This window comes from Mus caroli, chromosome 14 (assembly GCF_900094665.2).
Source record: "Mus caroli chromosome 14, CAROLI_EIJ_v1.1, whole genome shotgun sequence".
In the NCBI taxonomy this organism is placed as follows: Eukaryota; Metazoa; Chordata; class Mammalia; order Rodentia; family Muridae; genus Mus; species Mus caroli.
The window spans coordinates 62,056,580-62,077,450 of NC_034583.1; the positions used below are offsets into that span (position 1 = coordinate 62,056,580).

Consider the following 20,871-nt stretch of genomic DNA (forward strand, 5'->3'; position numbering starts at 1 on the left):
ACACTGTGCACCTTCTTAGAATTGGGAACAAAACACCCAGGGAAGGAGTTACAGAGACAAAGTTCGTAGCTGTGATGAAAGGATGGACCATTTAGAGACACCACTAAGTTTTATTTCATTTGAAATTGTTTAGAATTTTTGATATAGTCATCTAGCACTATAAACTCTCCCTTTAGGATAGCCTTCATTATGTCTCAGAGGTTTTGGTATGCTGTGATTTCCTTTTTATTGAATTTTAGGAAAGTGTGTGTTTTCTCCTTGGTAGTTTTTTTTTTAATGACCCAATTATCATTCAATAGGGTCTTGTTTAGTCTCCTGTGTCTATGTACTTGGTCCAGTTTTCTTGCTCTTCATGTCTAGACTTATTCCATTGTGTTCTGACAGAATACAGGAAGTTATTTCCATTTTCTTCTATTTGTTAAGGCTTGCTTTGTGTCCTAAATTGTGGTCTGTTTTAGAGACCATGCGATGTGCCACTAAGAAGGTGCATTAGTTGCTGTTTTGGTGGAATGTCTTAGAGAAGCCTACCAGGTCCATTTGATTGTAGTCTCTCTCTCTCTCTCTCTCTCTCTCTCTCTCTCTCTCTCTCTTTTGGTTTTTCGAGACAGGGTTTCTCTGTATATAGCCCTGGCTGTCCTGGAACTCACTCTGTAGACCAGGCTGGCCTCCATCTCAGAAATCCACCTGCCTCTGCCTCCCAAGTGCTGGGATTAAAGGCGGGTGCCACCACGCCCGGCTGATTATAGTGTGTCTTAATTCCAATGTTTATGTATCTAAGTTTTGTTTGAGTGACCTGTCTGTTGATGAGATTGTGGTATCCAATTCCCCACAGTTACCATGCTGGGTTAATTTGCGGCTTTACATCTAGTAGCCCCTGTTTTATAGAATTTGGTGCACCTGTATTTAGTGCATATGGTCTTAGAATTGATATTCTCATAATGAATTGATTGCCCCCTTAGTGAGTATGCAATGCCTTTCTCTATTCCTTTTGACCAGCTTTGGTTTGAAGTCTATTTTCTAAGATATTGGAGTAACTATGTTTGCTTGTTCCCTAGTTCCATTTGCTTGTAGTGCCCTTTTCCATTCAATAACTTTATTCCAAGTGATGTCTCCCTTGATAATAAAGTATGTTTCTTGGAGCAGAAAAAAAGATGGATCTTGGGTTTTAATCCAGTTTGCTAGTCTGCACTTTTTTTTAAATTGGGGATCTGAGGCCATTAATATTCAGAGTTATTACTGAAAGGTGTATATTAATTTCTGTAGTTTTGATGACTTTGTGATGTTTTCTTAGTTTCTGTGATGAATTGTCCTGGTATTGTATATTTTTCTCTTGGATGTATTTATTTTCCTCTTCAGTCTCAAGTGTTCTTCCCAGCATCCTCTGTAGAGTAGGCTTAATGGTCATAAATTCCTTTAGTTTGTTTTTATCACAGAAAGTTTTTATTTCTCCTTTACTTATAAAAGATAGCTTTCCTGAGTTTAATATTCTGAGTTGGCAGTTATGATCTTTCAGAGCTCAGAATATATCTTCCCTAGATCTTCTGGCTTTAAAAGTTTCTATGAGTAATCAGGTGTTATTCAAATCGGCTTTACCTTTTATATGACTTGACCTTTCTTGGAGCTTCTTCTCTTGGAGCTTTCAATGTCCTTTTATTGTTGTTGTTAGTGGTGGTGGGCTTTTTTTGCATTTTTAATTAGATATTTTCTTTATATACATTTCAAATGCTATCCCGAAAGTCCCCTATACCCTCCCTCTGCCCTGCTCCCCTACCCACCCACTCTTGCTTCTTGGCCCTGGCATTTCCCTGTACTGGGACATATAAAGTTTGCAATGTTAGTGTTTTTTTTTTTTAATATTTTAACCATCACATGTGGATAAATATTCTTTCCTGGTCCTGCCTATTTGGAGTTCTCTGGGCTTCTTATACCTGTATGGACATATTTTCTCAAGGTTGGAAAATTTTATTCTATATTTTATTGAAAATACTTTCCAAGCCTTTGACCTGGAATTCTTCTCTTTTTTTTCTATACCTATAATTAATAGATGTGGTCTTTAATGGTGTCTCACTGACCCTGCATGGTCTGTTTGTGCATTAAAATTTGATTTTTCCATTTTCTTTGGTTGAATAGTTCAGTTCCTCTAATTAGTCTTTAAGTCCTGATATTCTGTCTCCCAGGCGATCCATCTGGTCTGTGAAACTATCCACTGATCTTTTCATTGCACGAGTTGAGAATTTCATTTCTAGCTTTATTTCAGGTTGACTTTTCTTTGGTTATTTCAGCTTCTTCGTTGACTTCTGTTTTCACATTCTGCATGAACTTCCTTATTTCATTAAGATATTCTCTTGTGTTTACTTGGAGTACATTCAGTTTAGTTCTGTTTTTGAGTTCATTCAGCTGTTTGCAATCTCTTTAAATTCTCTGACCTCTTTGAAGTTATTTATAATTGTTCTTTTGAATTCCGTGTCTTCAATTTCATCTAAATTCTCCTTGCGGACTGTTTTGCTTTTTAATTTCATTTCATTGCTTGTGATTTTTGGATGAGACCTGGGCATCTGAAGTTAGGTTGTTGGATGTGTCTTGCTAAGTGTTTTTTAGCCACAAAGCTGGAGCCTGGAGATGGGTGGAGGACTGGGGGAACTTGGAGGAGGCTAGGCAGTGAAGAGTCAGGTAATAAGATGGGGGTGTGCTTCACTGGTCTGTGCCAGGTTGAGTTGCTTATAGCTGGTCAGCTGGGGGTATACTTGACATCTGGATCGGTGTCAGGCCAGGCCAGGCCAGGCCAGGCCAGGCCAGGCCAGTGAGTGTTGGCTCAGTTGTAGAGTACTCTAAGCAAGTGATAGCAGTTCTACACAGTTGCAGGGGGGGGGGGGAGCTGTGTGTCTGGACTCTTGCTGGGTAGTAAGTTCCATTGGAGGGGGCTTCTTAGATGGGGGAGGGGTAAAGCTGCCTTCCATCAGCTTTAAGCTGGGCTGTATTTGAATGTTGGGTTGGAGAGACGCTCCTGAGGAATAGTTGCAGATATCTGGGGTTGAGGTGTTGCCAGCCTGGTATGCCAGGCTGGGGCTATATGTGTGGTAGTTTGGCAGGAGTGGGGTCCCAGGGCAGGTTTTAAAAATTTATTAACTAATATTACTTTTAATGTGTGTCTTGGGGGTGGTAGTGGCATGTATATGGGGGGGGTGTTAGCTGGAGGAGGAGCACGTGTGCTTGGGGGTGTCTGGGGATGGAGCACGTGTGTTTGGGGGTGGCTGTGAGCCGAGCACATGTGTACATGTGGGAGTCAGTGGATAAGCTCAGGTGTCATTCTCAGGGATGCTGTTCTCTTCATCTGAGAAAGGGGCTCTCATTGGTCTGTCCTCGAACTATAAGCAGGTGACATCATGCTTAGGTGTGTGTGTGTGTGTGTGTGTGTGCTGGGGATTGAAAGCAGGTCTTCCTTTGTGAGGCTAGCACTTTGCCCACAGAGCCATGTCCGTGGGCTTCTGTGTAACCTTTTCATAGTGTGCTCCCCCCCCCCCCCGNTTGTTTCANGCTTGGCTAGAGAAAGCCTTTTAATATCAGAGAATGAAGTTAAGTAGTAGTCATTTTTTTTTTAAATTTTAACTATCAGAGACCCAGCTAGGTTAAAAATAAAGTGTTTGACTGGTTTATAAAATGAAACATAGAAGTGATAGTGTATCCTAGGAAGCAAGGGAGGAAACCTTCCCCCTCTTCCTCTCTCCTTTCTCTCTCTTTCTCTTCTCTCCATTCTTCCGTGTCCATCCCCCTCTCCTCCTCCATTTCTTTATTCAGATTGCTATGTAAGTGTTCTTAATAACACTGCAGACCTGGTATGTTTGTGCGCAAGCTGGGATAACCAGAAGCAAATGATGTTCTTTCTTGCCTGTTTCATCAGTAGCAGCTTAGTCAGGACCCCCTTTTGGACTATAATGGCCAAGAAACACTTGATCCAATCTGGGCCAGGCATCTCCAGGTTCCAGAAGGTGTTGTTCACACAGTCTATCCTGAGCCATTTTCTCTTCTTGGGAACACTTTACCCTTTCATGAAATGTTCCAGTGTGCTGTCATTGACAGTTACCGGTGCTGGTGATGATGCCATTCTGATTGGCAGGCCCCTGGCCATGGCGTACAACTACAAACTGGGACTTGTTGGCTTCCATTCTAGCCACATTGGAGCTGCAACTTGATAGTCGAAAGATGTGCAAACCAGAAGCCTTGCATGGACCAGCATTGGAACAGTCTGGGGAACTGACTGAGAAATTCACCTCCTATGTCAGTTTCTCTGTGTTACTCAGACAAAATACCTGTTAGAAATGGTTGACCTGTTTTCTTTGGTTGGTGGTTTAGTCCCTGGGAGCTCTGGGAATACTGGTTAGTTCATATTGTTGTTCCTCCTATGGGGCTGCAAACCCATTCAACTCCTTGGGTACTTTCTCTAGCTCTTTCATTGGGGACCCTGTGCTCAGTCCAATGGATGGCTGTGAGCATCCACTTCTGTATTTGCAGGCACAGGCAGAGCCTCTCAGGAGACAGCTATATCAGGCTCCTGTCAGCAAGCTCTTGTTGGTATCTGCAATAGTGTCTGGGTTTGGTAGATATATATGGGATGGATCCCAAGTGGGACAGTTTCTGGATGGCCATTCCTTCAGTCTCTACTCCACACTTTGTCTCTGTAACTCCTTCCATGGATATTTTGTTCCCCCTTCTAAGAAGGATCAAAGTATCTATACTTTGGTCTTCCTTCTTCTTGAGTTTCATGTGTTTTATCCTAAGGCTCCACAGTCACTTTAGATAGCACCAGTAGCTGGAGAACATGCATTCCGCACACAGGCCTGTGGGGACCCTTCAGATCCAAATGTAGCTCTCCTAAGAAGACTTGTAAAGGTGTGGTAGCCTGGGCCAAGTCAGAATGTCACTAATAAAAGACAGGAACCTGTGTCCTTTTCTTTTGGATAACACCACATACAAAGCAGTCATAAGGGCATGTTCCTATAACTGTGTACTATGTGTTTCTTTGGATGCAGGAGTGTGTGTGTGTGTGTGTGTGTGTGTGTGTGTGTGTGTGTGTGCATGCACACATATATACATGTGTATAGAAGCATGCTACCACAATTCTCCTAGGGCTTTTTTTCTTCCATGTCTGGGGCATAAAGCAGGAGTATTTTAAGCTGAAGCCCAGAAGGCAGGATCTGAAAGGCACCCACAAGCCCAACTCGGCAGCTTGTGAAGATTGCCACACTTGAGGCTCAGAGCCTGCCATTCCAGCATCTGGAGGCTTGGTAGTGAGATTCCCAGCTCTGATGATGCAGCAATTTTAGGCAGTGTATGTTTGGGGTGGAGCCTAGAGAATTTGCATGCCTAGCAATTTCTGGCCAATGACAATGCTGGTAGTCTGTTTACTACACTTTTAGAAGTGTGTTATGTTTACCAGCTCTGTTCTTTCTCCTTTGACCAGGGCACCTGTGGTAGCAGATTAAAGAGATAGGATGGCCCAGGGTAGGGCAATTGAGGGCAGGGAGGTAAGAACGGGTAGGTGGGTGGAGGAACACCCTCATAGAAGCAGGGGGAGGGAGGATAGGATAGGAGGTTTCAGAGGGGAGGGGGCAGAACTGGAAAAAGGAATAACATTTGAAATGTAAATAAAGAAAATACCCAATAAAAAAATCAAATAGAAAAAAAAGAGATAGGATGCCAAGTAAAATTTGAATTCCAGATTCAAAAAACTTTTTTCTAGTATAAGTATGTCTGAGATGTAAAATAATAATAATAATAATAGTAATAGTAATAAAATCTGAAATTCAAATGAGATGAACATGCTGCATCTACTATGGCCACCTTTTCATCAAATTAGGGTCAAGTGTCTCTCTCCTGCTGCTTCCCTGTGATTGAATAGGCCACAGCTGTTGATGAACCAGGCCCAGAGAGGGCTCGTGATTTTGGGGCAATCTACCTGCTCCCCTGAGCTCAGCTGAGAGGAATTTAGTTTGTGTGCATTTCCACTCTCTTGATGGCTCTCTGCTCTTTTCTCTCTGCTTATCTGCCTGTTTTTTTCCTCTCAGTGATTTCTTTACACCATCTTTTTTCTGGAGGGCAGGAGTGGGGGGACCTTAAATCTGTGAAGTGGGGGACTGATCTGGGAAAGATCAGCTCTTGGTAGCAGAAATAGAATCCAAGAGACCAGTGATATCCCAGGGCCTGGGGGATGAGTGGCATTTTGCCTAGAGGAGGTGGCGATCACCAATTGGCACCCCACATATAATGGTTTGGGCTGGAGTGTGGTTGATTCTCCTTGTGCTGGAGTTGGAGTATGTAAAGGGCCTGAAGGAAATTGACTCTACTTGGTCTCTTGTTCTGGCAGAGGAAGCTCGCTGCTGTGGGTTTATCACAGATTGAGAGGCAGAGAGAAACTTGAGCAATCAAAGGCCTCCTGGAGACTTGGACTTGGCAACCTTCTAAATGGCCCCATTTGTCCCCTTTGCTTGCCAAGCTGCCTTGATGCTGAGAGTGGCTAAGATGACAGCAGAAGGCCTAGCTGCTTCCCTCTCTTCCCGTCCCCTCACCAACCAGCATTCCAAATCCACATCCTTTACTTTTGAACAGTATCACGTCTGGGGTTCCTGACACTAACCACCAGACTTCTTTGAGGGCAGTAGGCTGGAGCCACAGATGGTGTTTTCGTTTTACATTACCCTGGGGGCCTGGCTGCGGGGGCTCTGCGCACAGTTCCTAAGTTTCCAGAGCCCCTGCTTTTTTCCCTGCGTTCATCGTGGCATGGGAAGGATCAGTGGATTCAGGAGGGCAGGGTCTTCCTGGGATCCACCAAGCGGCCTTTGGAGCCCTCCCTTCTCATGACATGCACACAGTGCCCACACAGGATAAAGTGGGGTGTTTCTGTTCTCTGTGGGTCATGAATAGTCATTTCCTGTTTGCGATTGCCAGGCAGAGTGCTGAGGGGAGAAAGCGGTAAAGATGATGATTCCTATCTACATTGGGAGCTGCTTTGTCCAGTATCTCTCACCGCTTTATTGAAGCTCTGGGCAAGCGTAGCTTTCTACTTAAGTGGGGACACTGAGTACCAGAGACATAGCCAGTGAGCCTCAGGTCACACAATAGAACAAGAGCTTGTGCACCATCATGTGACAGATGGCTCTCCCAGCAGCTGGACCAGTATCCTTCTTGCAGCTCAGGAACCCCTCTGGCTACAACCCTTGGAGGGGTCTGTACTCTTTCACCTTCTGTTCTCTGGCTTGCACTGTCACCCCCACTTCTCCTACAGAGCCAGGCTGATCTCTCCTTTGCTAGTGAAATGTCCTAGATATCTCTCAAATGACATTTTTCATTTCCTCCCATGTATATTTCCATGTCTTCTCCAGCCTTTGAGTTGGTGATTTTGAGAGGCTCCTGGCACTTTGAAGCCAGACACAAGATAGGCAGTGTTCCTAGTGTTGTGTGATCTTGGAGCCAAACTTTTGAGAGAGGACAAGGCTGTTCTGGATGCTGGTGTCAATGGGAGCAGTTCAAGAGGCTTCCAACAGCTACAGGTCTAGCCGGAACCCTCAGCTCAGTTCTGGGCAGATGATGTTATTTGTAAGGAGCTGAGAGGATAGTAACATTTCACCAAAGCCCTGTGCCGTAATCAGAGGGGTGGAGAGCATGTGCCTTGAACATGTCATGGGGGTTCCCTTCTGATACCATATTGATGTGCTTACCATTCCCATCGTGACTCTGTCAGTCACAGGCCAGGGGATATGCTCCAAGTTGGAGCAAAGATGAGGGATAGCTACCATCCATGACTATTAACAGGGTCTTAGAGGGTGTAGATAAAGAAATAAATAAAGAATAATATTAGCAGTGGATGTTCTTATTGGGAAGATCAAACAAAGCAATGTCAGCAAGTCTCTGTGCTGTTGAGTTGCCTGGTCTAGACTTTCTGTGTGGTTGCATTGAGAAATAGGACAAATCCAACATGATCATGGAAAAATAACCTCTGTGTTGAAAGTTTCGGTGGCTTTGGGGATGCAGGAAGTAGGAGATAGTGTCCATACATGCCCACATGGAATTGAATGGACGCTTGCATTTCAGTTAGAGGGTGTGTTAAAATAACCTGTAGAGAAGATATTTAAACAGCTTCATAGAGAAGATGGTAAACAGTGATTGCTCACGATATAGGATTCTACAGGACCTCCATTCTGCCTTTATGTTCTCCTGTTGCTTTCTTCTGGGGGGAGATTTGGCCAAAATGGAGTATTTGAAAACCCCATAGTATCTCCCAAGGATGTAGCAGAGTATCAGAGACCAGGTAGCTTATGGCAGAAATAGACTCTCTTATAGTTGTAGAAGTCATAAGTCTGAGGTTGAAGTGTCAGTGGGACCATGCTTGCTTTGTGCTGTCAGAGACTGAGAGGGGCTGATGAATGAGGCCACATGGGCAGGACACTCCCCTCTAGGGGGTGATGGTTGCCTTAGACAGGATAAGGGGGAAGCTTCCTTAATCCAGGCTGATGGAAACTTCTGTGGCCAGAGTACTAGGAGAAGAGGGAGAAGGAAGGGAGCTAGCCAAGAGTGTGGCTTTGTGCCACATTCAACTCTGAGGCTGGGTAATGAGAACAGGCCTGGGCCTGCTCCTGGCTGAGTGTGACTGAGCTGTGCACAGGTGGTTACAAAGCCATGTCACAGGTACTGATGACAATGGGTGATAGCATGCTAGGTCATGAGAAACATTTAAAAGGTGGGCTATGTCTGGTGAGCTGGGGAGGTAGGGAGAGGGGCTACCTATTGGCCTGCTCTGTGACGATGCAGAAGAGTCCAAGTGACAAAGAGGAGATGCCTCACCCTAAGGAGACCCTGCCTTCCCTCTCTGAGTTCTGGATTCTTCGAGCTACAGGCTAGGGTAGGGATCATTAGGTCCACTTTGGGTTGGAAGAGGATATGGACAACATTCTTCAAGGTTTTAGCTGTCAGGAAGTAGAAACTTGTTCCCTGTCCCAGGTCTGGATACTGTCTGCCAGCACAGCCCTGCCCCCTCTGTTTTTCTGCTAACAAGGACCATTTAGAGAATGGTTCTTTAGTTTTGCTCTTTTTTGAGACAGGTCTCACACTATGTTCCAGGCTGGCCTGGAACTCACTATGTGGCCCAGTTTGGCCTCAAACCCTCCCGCTTTAGACCTCTAAGTGCAGGTATGACAGGTGCACGGCTCGGGCTTTTAAATTGCACTATGCCCAGCTCCATAGGTCTACCTTCACTTCCTACTCCCCCCTTTCCTGGCTTCCTCAGGTTCTAGGATCTGCAGTGTGGAGCCCCAGGCAGTGTGGAGGAGGCTGGAGCAGGCTGCCAGACTAAACTGTTTCCTCCTTGGTCTTTTCCCAACACCAGGTCCCGCCTGGCAGACTTCCACGCCAACTGTCGAGCCTCCTACCGGACAATCACCAGCTGCCCTGCGGACAACTACCAGGCATGTCTGGGCTCCTATGCTGGCATGATTGGTAAGCCCTGCTTACATTTTCTGTACTTTAAGTAGTTTCTTCCCTCACCACCATCACCCCCCCCCCCCCCCCCCCCCCCCCCCNCGTCTCACTGGGGTGGGGGTTGCTGCAGCCCAGCCCAAGGCTGTTGGGAGACTGACAGCATAACCTTGCCTGTGGCAGATTCAGACAGAGCATCTAGGGGGAAGGGAGGCTACCTCCTTATCAGGAGGGACCCTGTGCCTTTGTTACAAGGCTTTGGAAATTAAGCTACAGCCTTCTAGGTATTGCTAATGAGTAAGTGTGGAGCTTCCACTAAAGAGTGGTTGATGTTTCTGATGCTTAAGAGAAAATTGAGTTCCTTGACCAGGTTCATTTAGTTGGCAAATGCTAGCACTGAGATCCAACCCAGGATAGGAGCCTTTAACTCCTTGACTCTAGAAGAATCACTCTGCATGTTTTCAAGGTAGAAAGCAAGGAAGATTGAAGACAGGGTGGGAGCTAATGGGGTCTTTTCTGACCTTCTGATGACACAGAGTCTGGTGGTTCTCTGGGTCTTTGTCCTTTCTGTTCCTGGTGACCTCATAGTCACCAGAGGTAATTGTGTTCAGTTAGGATTGTAAGTTAGGGTGTCACAAACACAAGCTTTCGGGGGGGGGCAGGTGAACAACTTTGTCCTATTGTGCCTATGCATCATCTTTCCCAGGGTTTGATATGACACCGAACTATGTGGACTCCAACCCCACGGGCATCGTGGTGTCTCCCTGGTGCAATTGTCGTGGCAGTGGGAACATGGAAGAAGAGTGTGAGAAGTTCCTCAAGGACTTCACAGAAAACCCATGCCTCCGTAAGTCTGAGAAAACTTTCCCATGCCTCTATGTCCCTTCTGTTCCCTACCCAGCATACATTTCTGCTACCTGGGAGGAAACGTAGAGTGGTCTGCCCTGGTTGTTTTCCTCTTATTTTGTTAGGATGGCCAGTGATACATATGTGGCTTCTGCATCATATAGGGCTCCACAGACCTGAAGGTTTGAGCTCTTAGAGATTTCATACTAGAACTGTCAGTGGGCTGCCCATGACAAGTCTACCATCAGAGTCCCTAAGCCCATGGAAGGTCAATGCAGAAGGACTTTAGTTTGCTGTTCTGACAGCAGCATCCAGTTTCTCTTGGAGACTGGGTCTTCTCCTGAGGACCACAGGCACCCTCTCCATGTACTAGCTCTTACCTATTGGAACTGAGGACTTTAAAAAAAGTCATTTAACTACTGATCAAAAGGCTGCACAGAGAAGAGGTCCCAGTCAAATGCAGCCTGCCTTTGGTCTTTACAGTCTGATATCCCTTGCTGATAATTCCATCTGTACATCTCCCCTTCCCCCTTCACTTCTCTCCTTTCTTCCTTCTGTTCATCTGTCTTTTTTTCCCTTCCCTGTCTACTCAGGAATTCAGAGATAGATCCCAGTGCTTGTCATTAAAGGACATGTAGCTAGATGGAGGTAAACTGCGGAGTCACGTGTGACCCCAGCACAGATGGAAGTTGTAGGATATAGTTCTTTCTCTGTGGTGTCAGAGTTCAGACACCCATGTCCTGGAAAAGGGAGGGCTCAAGGCTTCTCAGGGGCTGTATCTCTTGAGGATAGTCGGGTCAGCTGAAATGGCAAGGAACAGCGGATGTTCTACTGTGACAGGGTCCCAGGGGTCCCTAGAAGAACATAGACTGAGGAGACTGCAGAGCAGAGAGCCTTGTCTAGCTCTCCTCTTCTATTTTTCTCATCAACTGGGAGATCATTTTAAGTCTGAAGGGAGCCTTAGCAAAGTCAAATTCTATTATCCTACCATTTCGTCTTCAGTTTCTGGGCCCTGTTGGGAGGGCAGTGGTTAGGAATAGGTTCAACCAGGCATGATGGAAGTGGGTTCTGATTTTGCTGTTTCTCTCTGTCCTCTCTCCAGGGAATGCCATTCAAGCCTTTGGCAATGGCACAGATGTGAACATGTCTCCCAAAGGTCCCACATTTTCAGCTACCCAGGCCCCTCGGGTAGAGAAAACTCCTTCACTGCCAGATGACCTCAGTGATAGCACCAGCCTGGGGACCAGTGTCATCACCACCTGCACATCTATCCAGGTGAGGGTGTGCCTCTGAAGCTTGAGAGCTGGAGCTTGGGATGGCTTAAGATCCAGAAAACATCATGGTGTCAGACATGTTATAGGAAACCATTCAACTGGGGCCACCGGAGGAACATTGAAGGTTCCTTGAGTTTAGAAGCCCAAGGGGTAGGGAGTTAGCAATGAACTTTTCTCACCTCTTTGTTAATTTAGGCATATTCTTCGATACTATGAAAACACCTGTTACCTAACAGTATTGTATCAGATATACTGGGGCACAAGAGAAATGTAGTAGTTACCATAAAGCTCCCATCTGGTAACTATCAACTAGTACACTGATAATTCTCATCTCATTGAATTCACAATGAGGTGACAACATTCCTATTCAATATTCAGGAAAATGATCCAGAGGTCTTAGGTGAGTGTACCTGTGCTGACTGTTGGCGATCTGAATTTTCAAACCTTCATCTGACTCTAAGACTTATAGTGTTCATCTGTCCATCCATCCATCCATCCATCCATCCATCCATCCATCCATGCAATGTAGCTTATAGACCCATTGCATACTAGGTCTTATATGAGCTTATAGGGAAACATTGGTGAGTGAGGTTAATACGGTTTGGGTTGTATAGTGTACTGGCTAGATTTATGTCAACTTGACCCAAACTATAGTCATCTAAGAAGAAGAAACCTCTTTTGAGAAAATGCTTCCATAAGATCAGGCTGCATAAGATCAGGAGCATTTTCTTAATTAGTGATTAATGGAGGATGGCTTAGCCCATTGTGAGTGGTACCACCCCTGGGCTGGTGGTTCTGGGTTCTTTATAAAAGCAGGCTGAGCAAGTCACGAGGAGCAAGCCAATAAGCAGTACTCTTTCATGGCTTCTGCATCAGTTCCTGCCTCCACATTCCTGGCCTGCTTGAGTTCCTGTTCCTCTCTTAGCTTGATGGACTACAATGTGGACGTTTAAGCCAAATCAACTCTTTGCTCCCCAACTTGCTTTTTGGTTATGCTGTTTCATCATAGCCATAGGAACTCAACTAAGACATACAGTCTTTATGGCTTTGATGGCCAAGCAGTGGCATCCTTCACGGTAATAGCTTATCTGCTAAAGAGAGTGACCCTAAGTAGGAGAAGTTCAGTGCTGCGGCATGAGCCCTCACCCAAGGGCTAAAAACTCCATATCTCATTATTTCTTTTTAGAAAAAAATTAATTCTTTACATATTGATCAATCAATCAATTATTGTTATCTGTAACCCTGTTTGTGTATGATGAATATACACAGGTGTACATGCCATAGCACTTATGTAAAGGTCAGAGGACAACTTTGTGGAGTAAATGCTCTTCTTCCACCACTGTGTGGATTTTTGGTGCTCTAACTCAGGTTGCTAGGCTTGCACCTGTATTGGCTCTTCCATCTTATAGACCCCCATTCATTGTCTTTTTGGGGGGGGTGTATTAGGTTGCTAAAGCATCCTTACTTATTTTTTTTCCACCTAAAACCTAGGCTTTCACCAGGCTCTAGTCTGGGGGGGGGGGCTTGTCTTAATCCTGATTTCATTCCAGAGGAGATGATGGACAAGCTGTTTGGGAGATGATGTGAAAATGCATTGTATACTGAGGCTTGCTGCCCAAAGACAAGGATTAGGAAGCTCTGGGGCTGGGGTAGGGGTGGGAGGCTCATTAGCAGGCATTCTTTCAGGCATAGCCCCAGGGCTTGTCATCCTGGCACTCATTGACTTAAGTCACTGAACAGAATACTAGGGACAGTCATTCTAGAAGACAAAGAAGAAAATCAGGTACTTAGGAGACACCTGCACATGATCTCTCCCTAAATTTCTGCTCAGAAATGCAAGGGGGAGCACCTCTGAATCACTGATTACTATATATTTTAGGGAACCCCCTTCCACCCATGCCAGGCTGCTTTGTCCTGCCTCAGCTAAGGGCTGGCCTGGGGACTTTAATTCTTCCCATTCTACACCCATCTTATGTCCATCACTCTGCTAATGTACAATATCTTTGATCTATGACTCTATGGTGGTCTTGATGAACTTGGGAGTTCAGTAATATATGACTATAGAAAGAGTCCCTGAATGGGGGCAGAGCAGGAAGCTCAGGTTAGGGTTGGGATCCTATATATTCCAAAATACAGCTTGGACGAGGCAAGATTATATTTCCTATCTCCCTTTATCTATCTTTCCTTCCTTGGGGGAAATTCAAGGGGCCCCTAGAGATAGCAGCCTGATAAGAACCCAAGGTGTGTTTAGGGGTTAAGCCTTCATGGATCCTTTAACATTTCTTCCCCAAACGGGGGGGGGGGTGTCCTAGGGTGGGCAATAACCTGTTGGCGACCTCATGGCCACTTGGTGGTTGAGCAGGGATAGGACCTCTGGGCCTCTAGTTGCCTTCTGCTTCTTCCCTTTCAAGTCTGCTCTGCACAAAAAGTGGATGTGGGGTTGAGGTTTCTTATTCTAATTGAAGGCCTGCTGGAGGGGATGCAGGAATGTTACACAGCATAGGGAGTCCTGAGTTGGTCCTTTGTCCTATGTCTTTGATGTAGCCTCAGGTTCATTCTTAGAAACAACCCAACTCTGGCCCCCTTTATATGGCTCTCTGGCTCTGGAACTTTGAGAGCTTCTTTTATCTTCTGAGGTGGCCTCAAGCCTCGAGATCTGTCCATATTTGAACCTTGTGTGAATGTCCTTGTCTTTCCTCCCCTACTCCACTGGTCTCTGGCTGGGAGGCAGGTCAGTCTTAGATAACCAATGTCTTTGTTTCTGAAGGCTGAGGCAGGGAGGGTGCCCTATCTTGGACAACTGAAAAGAGGACTAAAGGATTGTTGTAAGACCCTCACCTGATGCCTGAAGTGGGCCTTGCAAGTATCACATTTCTGTCTTTACTCATCCTATACTCTTACATGTATGGCTATCTTCCCCAGCCCCATTGGTACTGGAGCATGGGACTGGGGAACCCATTAGCACATGTCTCCATTTGTTCAATAGAAACTCTAACTCTATAGTGAGTCCTGAGACTGAGAACTTTAATCATCCAGTTCCCTGTTCCTCAAAACAGTGGGATAGACAGGAGTCCCATTCAAAAGATTGATCTACTTGGGTTTAGGGTTGGAGGGCTTGCCTTGTGTGGCTGTGAAAGCTGGGGACGAGCCAGCAAGGGAAACCCCCTGCCAGGGCTGAAGAAATAAGATGGGCATTGAGTTCATAGTTTTCAGTAAACAAGGGTGTGGCAGGCAGAGGGAATAGCTGAGCTGCTGACTTAGGGTGTTTGCATATTGTCTCTGTGCCATAGGCAGCATTGTAGGAAGTTGTGACAGTTATTCTGGCTGCAAAGCCTAAAATGGTTGCCACTGACCCTTTACTGAAAACATTTACAGACCCATGGCTTTGAGCTCAAAGAATTATGGTTTGTCAGGACAGGAAGTTCTGTGTTGGAAGGGGTGGGTCCTGTGCACATAGAATAGGCAGAAAGTGTTGAACAGTGAGATCTTGACAAACTTGGGCCATGGGGGTATGTGGGATCTGCTCAGAGCCAAGATCACAGGAGTTAATCTGACACTGGGTGGAGATCATTTGGCAAGGGAGGGATGCAGAGAGTCAGGGAGGCCTGCTGGAAGATTCTCGTGATACACTCTTATTCACAGGCTTGAAAAGAGAGAGTGTGTAAGTGAGAGAGAAGACAAGGGTTTGAGGTGGGAGGTGGGGCCTAAAACAGGAGTAGGGGTACAGGAGAGAGCTGGCTGACTCTGTTTGCCCAGCAGGGACTCATGGGACTTCAAGACTTGGCTTTGGGAGGTATCCTGGGGACTTCCTGGGCAAAAAGGACCTCCCTGGGAGAAAGTTCTAGAAGGATGAAACTTGCACGTGTGTGACTCCTTCCCTCTGACACTGGCACCTGCTTTGTGCCCCTCCCTGACCCCCCATGCTTCTGGTGGTCTTCAGGAGTTAGCTTTTCCCACAAAGCCCCTCTGCCTCACTTTCATGTAATAAGGGTAGTTATTGAAAGTGCTATATCTGCCTGTCCTAGCAGCCTGGGCCTGTATCCTCTGGTATATCAACATCCACAGGCCCTGATCCTGCCCTATGAGAGGTTCTGAGCAGGGCAGGAGCAGGACTCAGAGCAGCCTCAGTGGACAAGTGCAATGGTGTGCTTGTGTGTGTGTGTGTGTGTGTGTGTGTGTGTGTGTGAGAGAGAGAGAGAGAGAGAGAGAGAGAGAGAGAGAGAGAGAAGAGCAGGATTGCAGGATTGGGGCTGGGAGATGGGGCCCCCTCCTGGAGTTAAGGCTCCCCAAAGACCCTTGTGTATAAGCTTATTTTTCTGATTCTCTATAAGCCCTTTGAGGCAGAGATGATATTCTCTTTTAATTGTCTTTATTTATTTTACCTGTATGCATCCATGCCATGTCACAAATGTAGACATCAGAGAACAACTTGTAAGAGTCAGTTCTCTCTTTCTACTGTGGGGTTCGGGGGATCAAACTGAGGTTATTAGACTTTGTGGCAAGCACCCTTACCTGCTGAAGCATCTCGTCAGCCGTGGGGCTGAGATCCTTAAGAAGAGAAGGGAGCAGCCACATCCAGTTAGGGAGGGAGACAGTGAATCTGAGCCTCTGTGTTCTGGTGTTAGGTAATAGAGCTTCTATCTCTCTGCTCCTCCCCACCCATGTGCCACTTTTAGAAAAGCCAGGCTGGGACCCTCCCCACTGCTGTTTTGTGTGACTAGAAATGGGTAATTGAGCCTTGGGTTAGCTGTTGGAGGCCACTGCAGCCACTTGCTCTCTACTGTTTTCTGGAATCAGGAAGGTAGAGGTTTTCTAGCCTTCTGCCTCCAGCATTGTCATTGTGTGGAGAGGGTAGAGGCGTTCTTGGAGAGAGCAAGATGCTGCTCTGAGCTACCCATTGCTAAGTGACTCCAGACTGCAGGCTTATTTGGTTGCACCTGCTGTCCTTAAGGCTCCTTCCCTGTCACTTGGGCACTTGGCTCTTGGGTTCTGCTTCTGGGTACAAAACTCCTTTGTTCCGCTTCATGCTTTGTGCTACAAACAGGCACTCTTGTGATCTGCGGGGCACCCACGCGTGCCTCACTTATGTCACATGCACACCACCATAGATTAGTGAGATGTGTACACATGTCTAGGTCATTTTATAGCTGGCAAAACTGGACTCAGTAAATGTGTTTTGGGCTATGAGCAATCAAGTCTTGAGCTCAAGGTTCTGTCTTCTTGGGTCCCTGTGCACTCTTCTGTTTCAGACTACCCTGGACCAAGGACTTAGGTCCTGAAGTGTAGACAATGAATGGGACTAGGCAGGTAGAGGGGTCTAGAGCTAAGTCTTATAGCACATTGGGCAGTGTGGGCAGATCTTTCAGGTAATCCTCACTTCATGGGTGTGGCCTCTCACAACGCTGGCGTCTACTGTCCTAAGTTTTGAATGATTTTTCTCTTTGTTTGGGGTAATTTGTTAGGCCTTGGTTACTCTGGGGAAGGATATAGGCTTAGGTCAGGGGCCCTAGAAAGCATGCATGTTTAAATCCTATCTCTTCATCTCTGGAAAGCTGGAGAACAGGGTTCTGGCTTGAGGCTTGGGAACATTCTTGCCTTTTCTTTGTGGCTTGGTCTTGGTGTAGAATCCTGTATGGCCACCAGTGTTCAAGTCTAAGAGCCTGTGTGGGCTACTGGAGCATCTGTCTAGTCACAGTGTTGTGACCGTGCCACCTTCAGTAATTGTTTAGTTGAGTTGTTCTCTCAGATTTCATTTTTCTTAAAGTAATAGACCATTTTAAAACAATGTTATGTGTAATTCTAAAATACATTAATGAAACAAATATGGGATGCCTTTCTTTAGTTGGAATAAGACAAGGACTTCGAATCCCTTGAGGCTGGCTGACTCGGATTTATATGGGTTCCATATTTAGTAAACATTGAAAGGAGGGAGAGGACACAGGACTGCCAGGGAACCCTTGAAGGTAGGCTAGGCTTGTCACACCTGGTAATTAAAGTAGAAAGTGATGCGGGGTGCAAGTGAATTCCTGGTGGTACACCAAAAGGGCAGATGTGATATGGTAAGGATTAGAGTAGGGGAAGGTGCCAGTTGGGTGACTGTGAAGACTGTACATGGCCTTGGAGATGAGATGACATGTTCTCCCTGCAGTGGCTGCCCAGAGCTTGGCTAACATGGCATTGGCCTTGAAGAGGAGAAGCTCATCTTTGGGGATTCAAGGGCCTAGAGCTCAGAGACCTCTAAAGAGAACAGCAGTTGGTGGCTTGACTAAACCCGATCTCACCTGGGGAGCCTGCTACTGTGATCTTAAGCAGGCTTTTCCTGGGTCTAGTTACCCTTGGTTCTCCAGTCTGGTTTATCACCACACTTTCTTGGCTTGGGTTTAAGTGACAGCTGGGGCTGCACTCGATTGACCAGATGCCCAGAGTGATCAGTTGCCTATGGTGTCCAAGGGATTATTGATAATTCTGGCCAACAACAGTGACTTCTGCATAATTTCCTGGGCTTCCTAGGACCTTCTAGTGTCCAGAGTGTCCCCACACTGTGAGAACCAAGATTTTTGAAGCCAAAAGGATGCTCCATGTCCTCAGTTTGTTCTCTTGGGTCTCTCTCTCTCAGTGTTGGTAACAGAGAACTGTTGATTGGGCATCTACTTTAGTCCTGCTGCCAAGTCGTTAGGTCAAGGTAGAGAATTTTGGAGCATTACCAAACCTGCTTTTCTTCTCGTCCCTCCCCTCATCTGCATATTGCCCAGGTGTACACATCTGTTTGGGGTGGAAATGACGAAGCACAGTTGCCAGATCCCTAACATTAGTGACAGGCATCACTAATCAATCATAGCTCTTTTCCCTCCTGAACTCAGCTGAGGGCTCATAATCTTTTCCACCACAGCTCTTCAGCAGCCATGGCAAGTGACGAGCTGGCCTCCGGCAGCCAGTTTTTCTCTGTGGCATTTATTCATATGCACTTGCATGCACTTAATAAAACATTTGCTGAGTCGCTGTTAGGAGCCGAACACTGCTTTGTGCAAGGCAAAGGCATGCTTTCTGTCTTTGGGCAGCAGTGAGTAGTGTCAGAGATGTGGATGGATGACCACAGCATCCTACAAACAGGAGATTGAAGTTTTCTCCAGGAACCCATAGGAGCCAGGATAAAAATATGGAGTGTTTCAGAGTGAGTGGGGTGCTTTGTGCTGCATGGGACCCAGTCATTGCCATCTGGTATGAACCCTGTGCTTAAGGGTGCCAGCAGTAAATGACAACACTGGATAAAACCTGGACCCAAACAGCCTGCTAATTTGTCCTGCTTTCTTTCCTTAGGAGCAAGGGCTGAAGTCCAACAACTCCAAAGAGTTAAGCATGTGTTTCACAGAGGTGAGTAGGGGCACAAGGGTGGGGGCGATGGTGGTGGTGGTGGTGGTGGATGGGTACTTGAAGCTGGCCCAGAGGAACTGTTATTTAGAGGAACTTTGAACTTAGAGCCCTTGGGTCAGCTGAACTTCTGACCCCACTCAGGCCCAAATGAGAACTCACTCTTCTGAGGTGGTGTGGGTGTCTCCTTGTGGGTAACAAGTAGCTACTCTAAACTGTCCCCCAACCCCAGTTTCCTCCAAGACAAATGGGTTGAGAACTTGCTTAACCCTAGTTCTGTGATGGTTATAGGGCGTAGAAGTAGAGAAAGACCCAGACACTTGAAGGAGCCCCTTGCCCAGGGTATAGGAGTGACTCATAGGCCAGGATAACTTAGGTGAGAGAATGGTGGTACAAGATTCTGCAGGAGGGTGAGGGAGAAGCTGTCAGATGTGCAGGGTAGGGGAATTGTGGAGGAAGAGCATCCTAGCAATCAGGAGCAGGGTGAAGGTGACCTTCTCCTCCTCTGTCAACAGTCAGGCCCTTATGGACTGGACCTTGAAGGGCCTGATTATCTCTCTGGAATCTTTTTTGTTCATTTGCAGATTTTGAAATGCAGTTTTATCTTATGGTCCTTTACTGGTGCATTGAACTCACTTTGTTCCCAAGGCTAGCCTTGAACTTATGATTTTCCTATCCCCATTTCCTGAATGCTGAGATTACAAGCCACCAAGCCTATTTTCTTATTTTTCCCTTGGGCACACACCCCTATCCCCAATGTGTGTGTGTGTGTGTGTGTGTGTGTGTGTGTGTGTATGTACCAGTCCATTTACTGAGATGGCTGCCCATTGCTTTAAGGCTTAGAAGAGATAGAATCCAACAATTGCTCCTGTCTTGCCCAGTTCCCCATAGATACAGCTCTGTCCTCTGAGTGCCAAGGAGAAGCAAGGGAGGGTCTCTGTGTGGCTAGAGAGGCAGGCTCAGAGCAGTTTTCTGGTGTGTCTTTTTCTTTGTTTGTCCACAGCCCTACTGACAGGTTTCTGTTTTCTTTGTATGTGTCTCCTCCTCTGCTTGCCATGGATCAGCTCACGACAAATATCAGCCCAGGGAGTAAAAAGGTGATCAAACTTTACTCAGGCTCCTGCAGAGCCAGACTGTCGACTGCCTTGACTGCCCTCCCACTCCTGATGCTGACCTTGGCCTTGTAGGCCTTTGGAACCCAGCACGAAAGTTCTTCAAGCAACCCAGATACGAACTCCCGCCTGACAAAATGGAAACACACACACACACACAACACACACTGAAAGACATATTCTCTCTCTTTCTCTCTCTCTGTCTCTGTCTCTCTCTCTGTCTCTGTCTCTCTCTCTGTCTCTGTCTCTGTCTCTGTCTCTGTCTCTCTCTCTCTCTCTCTCACACACACACACACACACACGCACACACACTCCCCTTGCAAAAACACTTTTTTCCCCCTACATTGCCTCTGAACCTTTCTCCTCCCAAATTTCTTCTCTGGAGAAGTTTTTCTAAACCAAACAGACAAGCAGGCGGGTAGTCAGAAGCCTGCCCAGAGGTCCCCTACAAGGGACATCCAGCACCGAGGGCTCAAGGCTCTTGAGAGACTTTTTTCTCTTCACTGGTGTTTTCTCTCTGGACCAGATGAGACCCTGCTGTGGAAGGAACTTTGCTGTGCCTGGTGTGGACTGGGGAAAGGACAATTGCGGCTGCCCACTCTGGGGATCTGCCCAAGGGTTTGCAGAGAGTCTCGGTCAGCAAGGAAGCAGGGCTAGCCACAAGGACCTTGTCACCTCTTCCTCTTGGCTTCAAAGATGGAAACGGTTTGCTGCCATCCCTAGCCCTTATGGGGCCTAGTGGATCTGAGTCTGGGGTAGGAACCCCCAGGGCTGCTCCAGGCCAAGGTGCCTGTAGCATGGTGGGG

At 46.5% G+C, this 20,871-nt stretch overlaps 1 protein-coding gene across 2 annotated transcripts in view; it reads left to right on the plus strand.

Annotated features, from left to right (window-relative positions):
- Gfra2 (GDNF family receptor alpha 2) overlaps nt 1–20,264 on the plus strand; it is an 89,226-nt gene extending 68,962 nt beyond the window's left edge. For both annotated transcript variants that reach the window (XM_021181643.2, XM_021181644.2), the window contains 5 exons: nt 9,377–9,486; nt 10,172–10,312; nt 11,414–11,586; nt 18,903–18,956; nt 20,018–20,264. In XM_021181643.2, the coding sequence (XP_021037302.1) occupies nt 9,377–9,486; nt 10,172–10,312; nt 11,414–11,586; nt 18,903–18,956; nt 20,018–20,140 (601 nt within the window). In that variant the 3' untranslated portion in view covers nt 20,141–20,264. The remainder of the gene's footprint in view (nt 1–9,376; nt 9,487–10,171; nt 10,313–11,413; nt 11,587–18,902; nt 18,957–20,017) is intronic.
- The last annotated feature ends 607 nt before the right edge of the window (nt 20,265–20,871 follow it).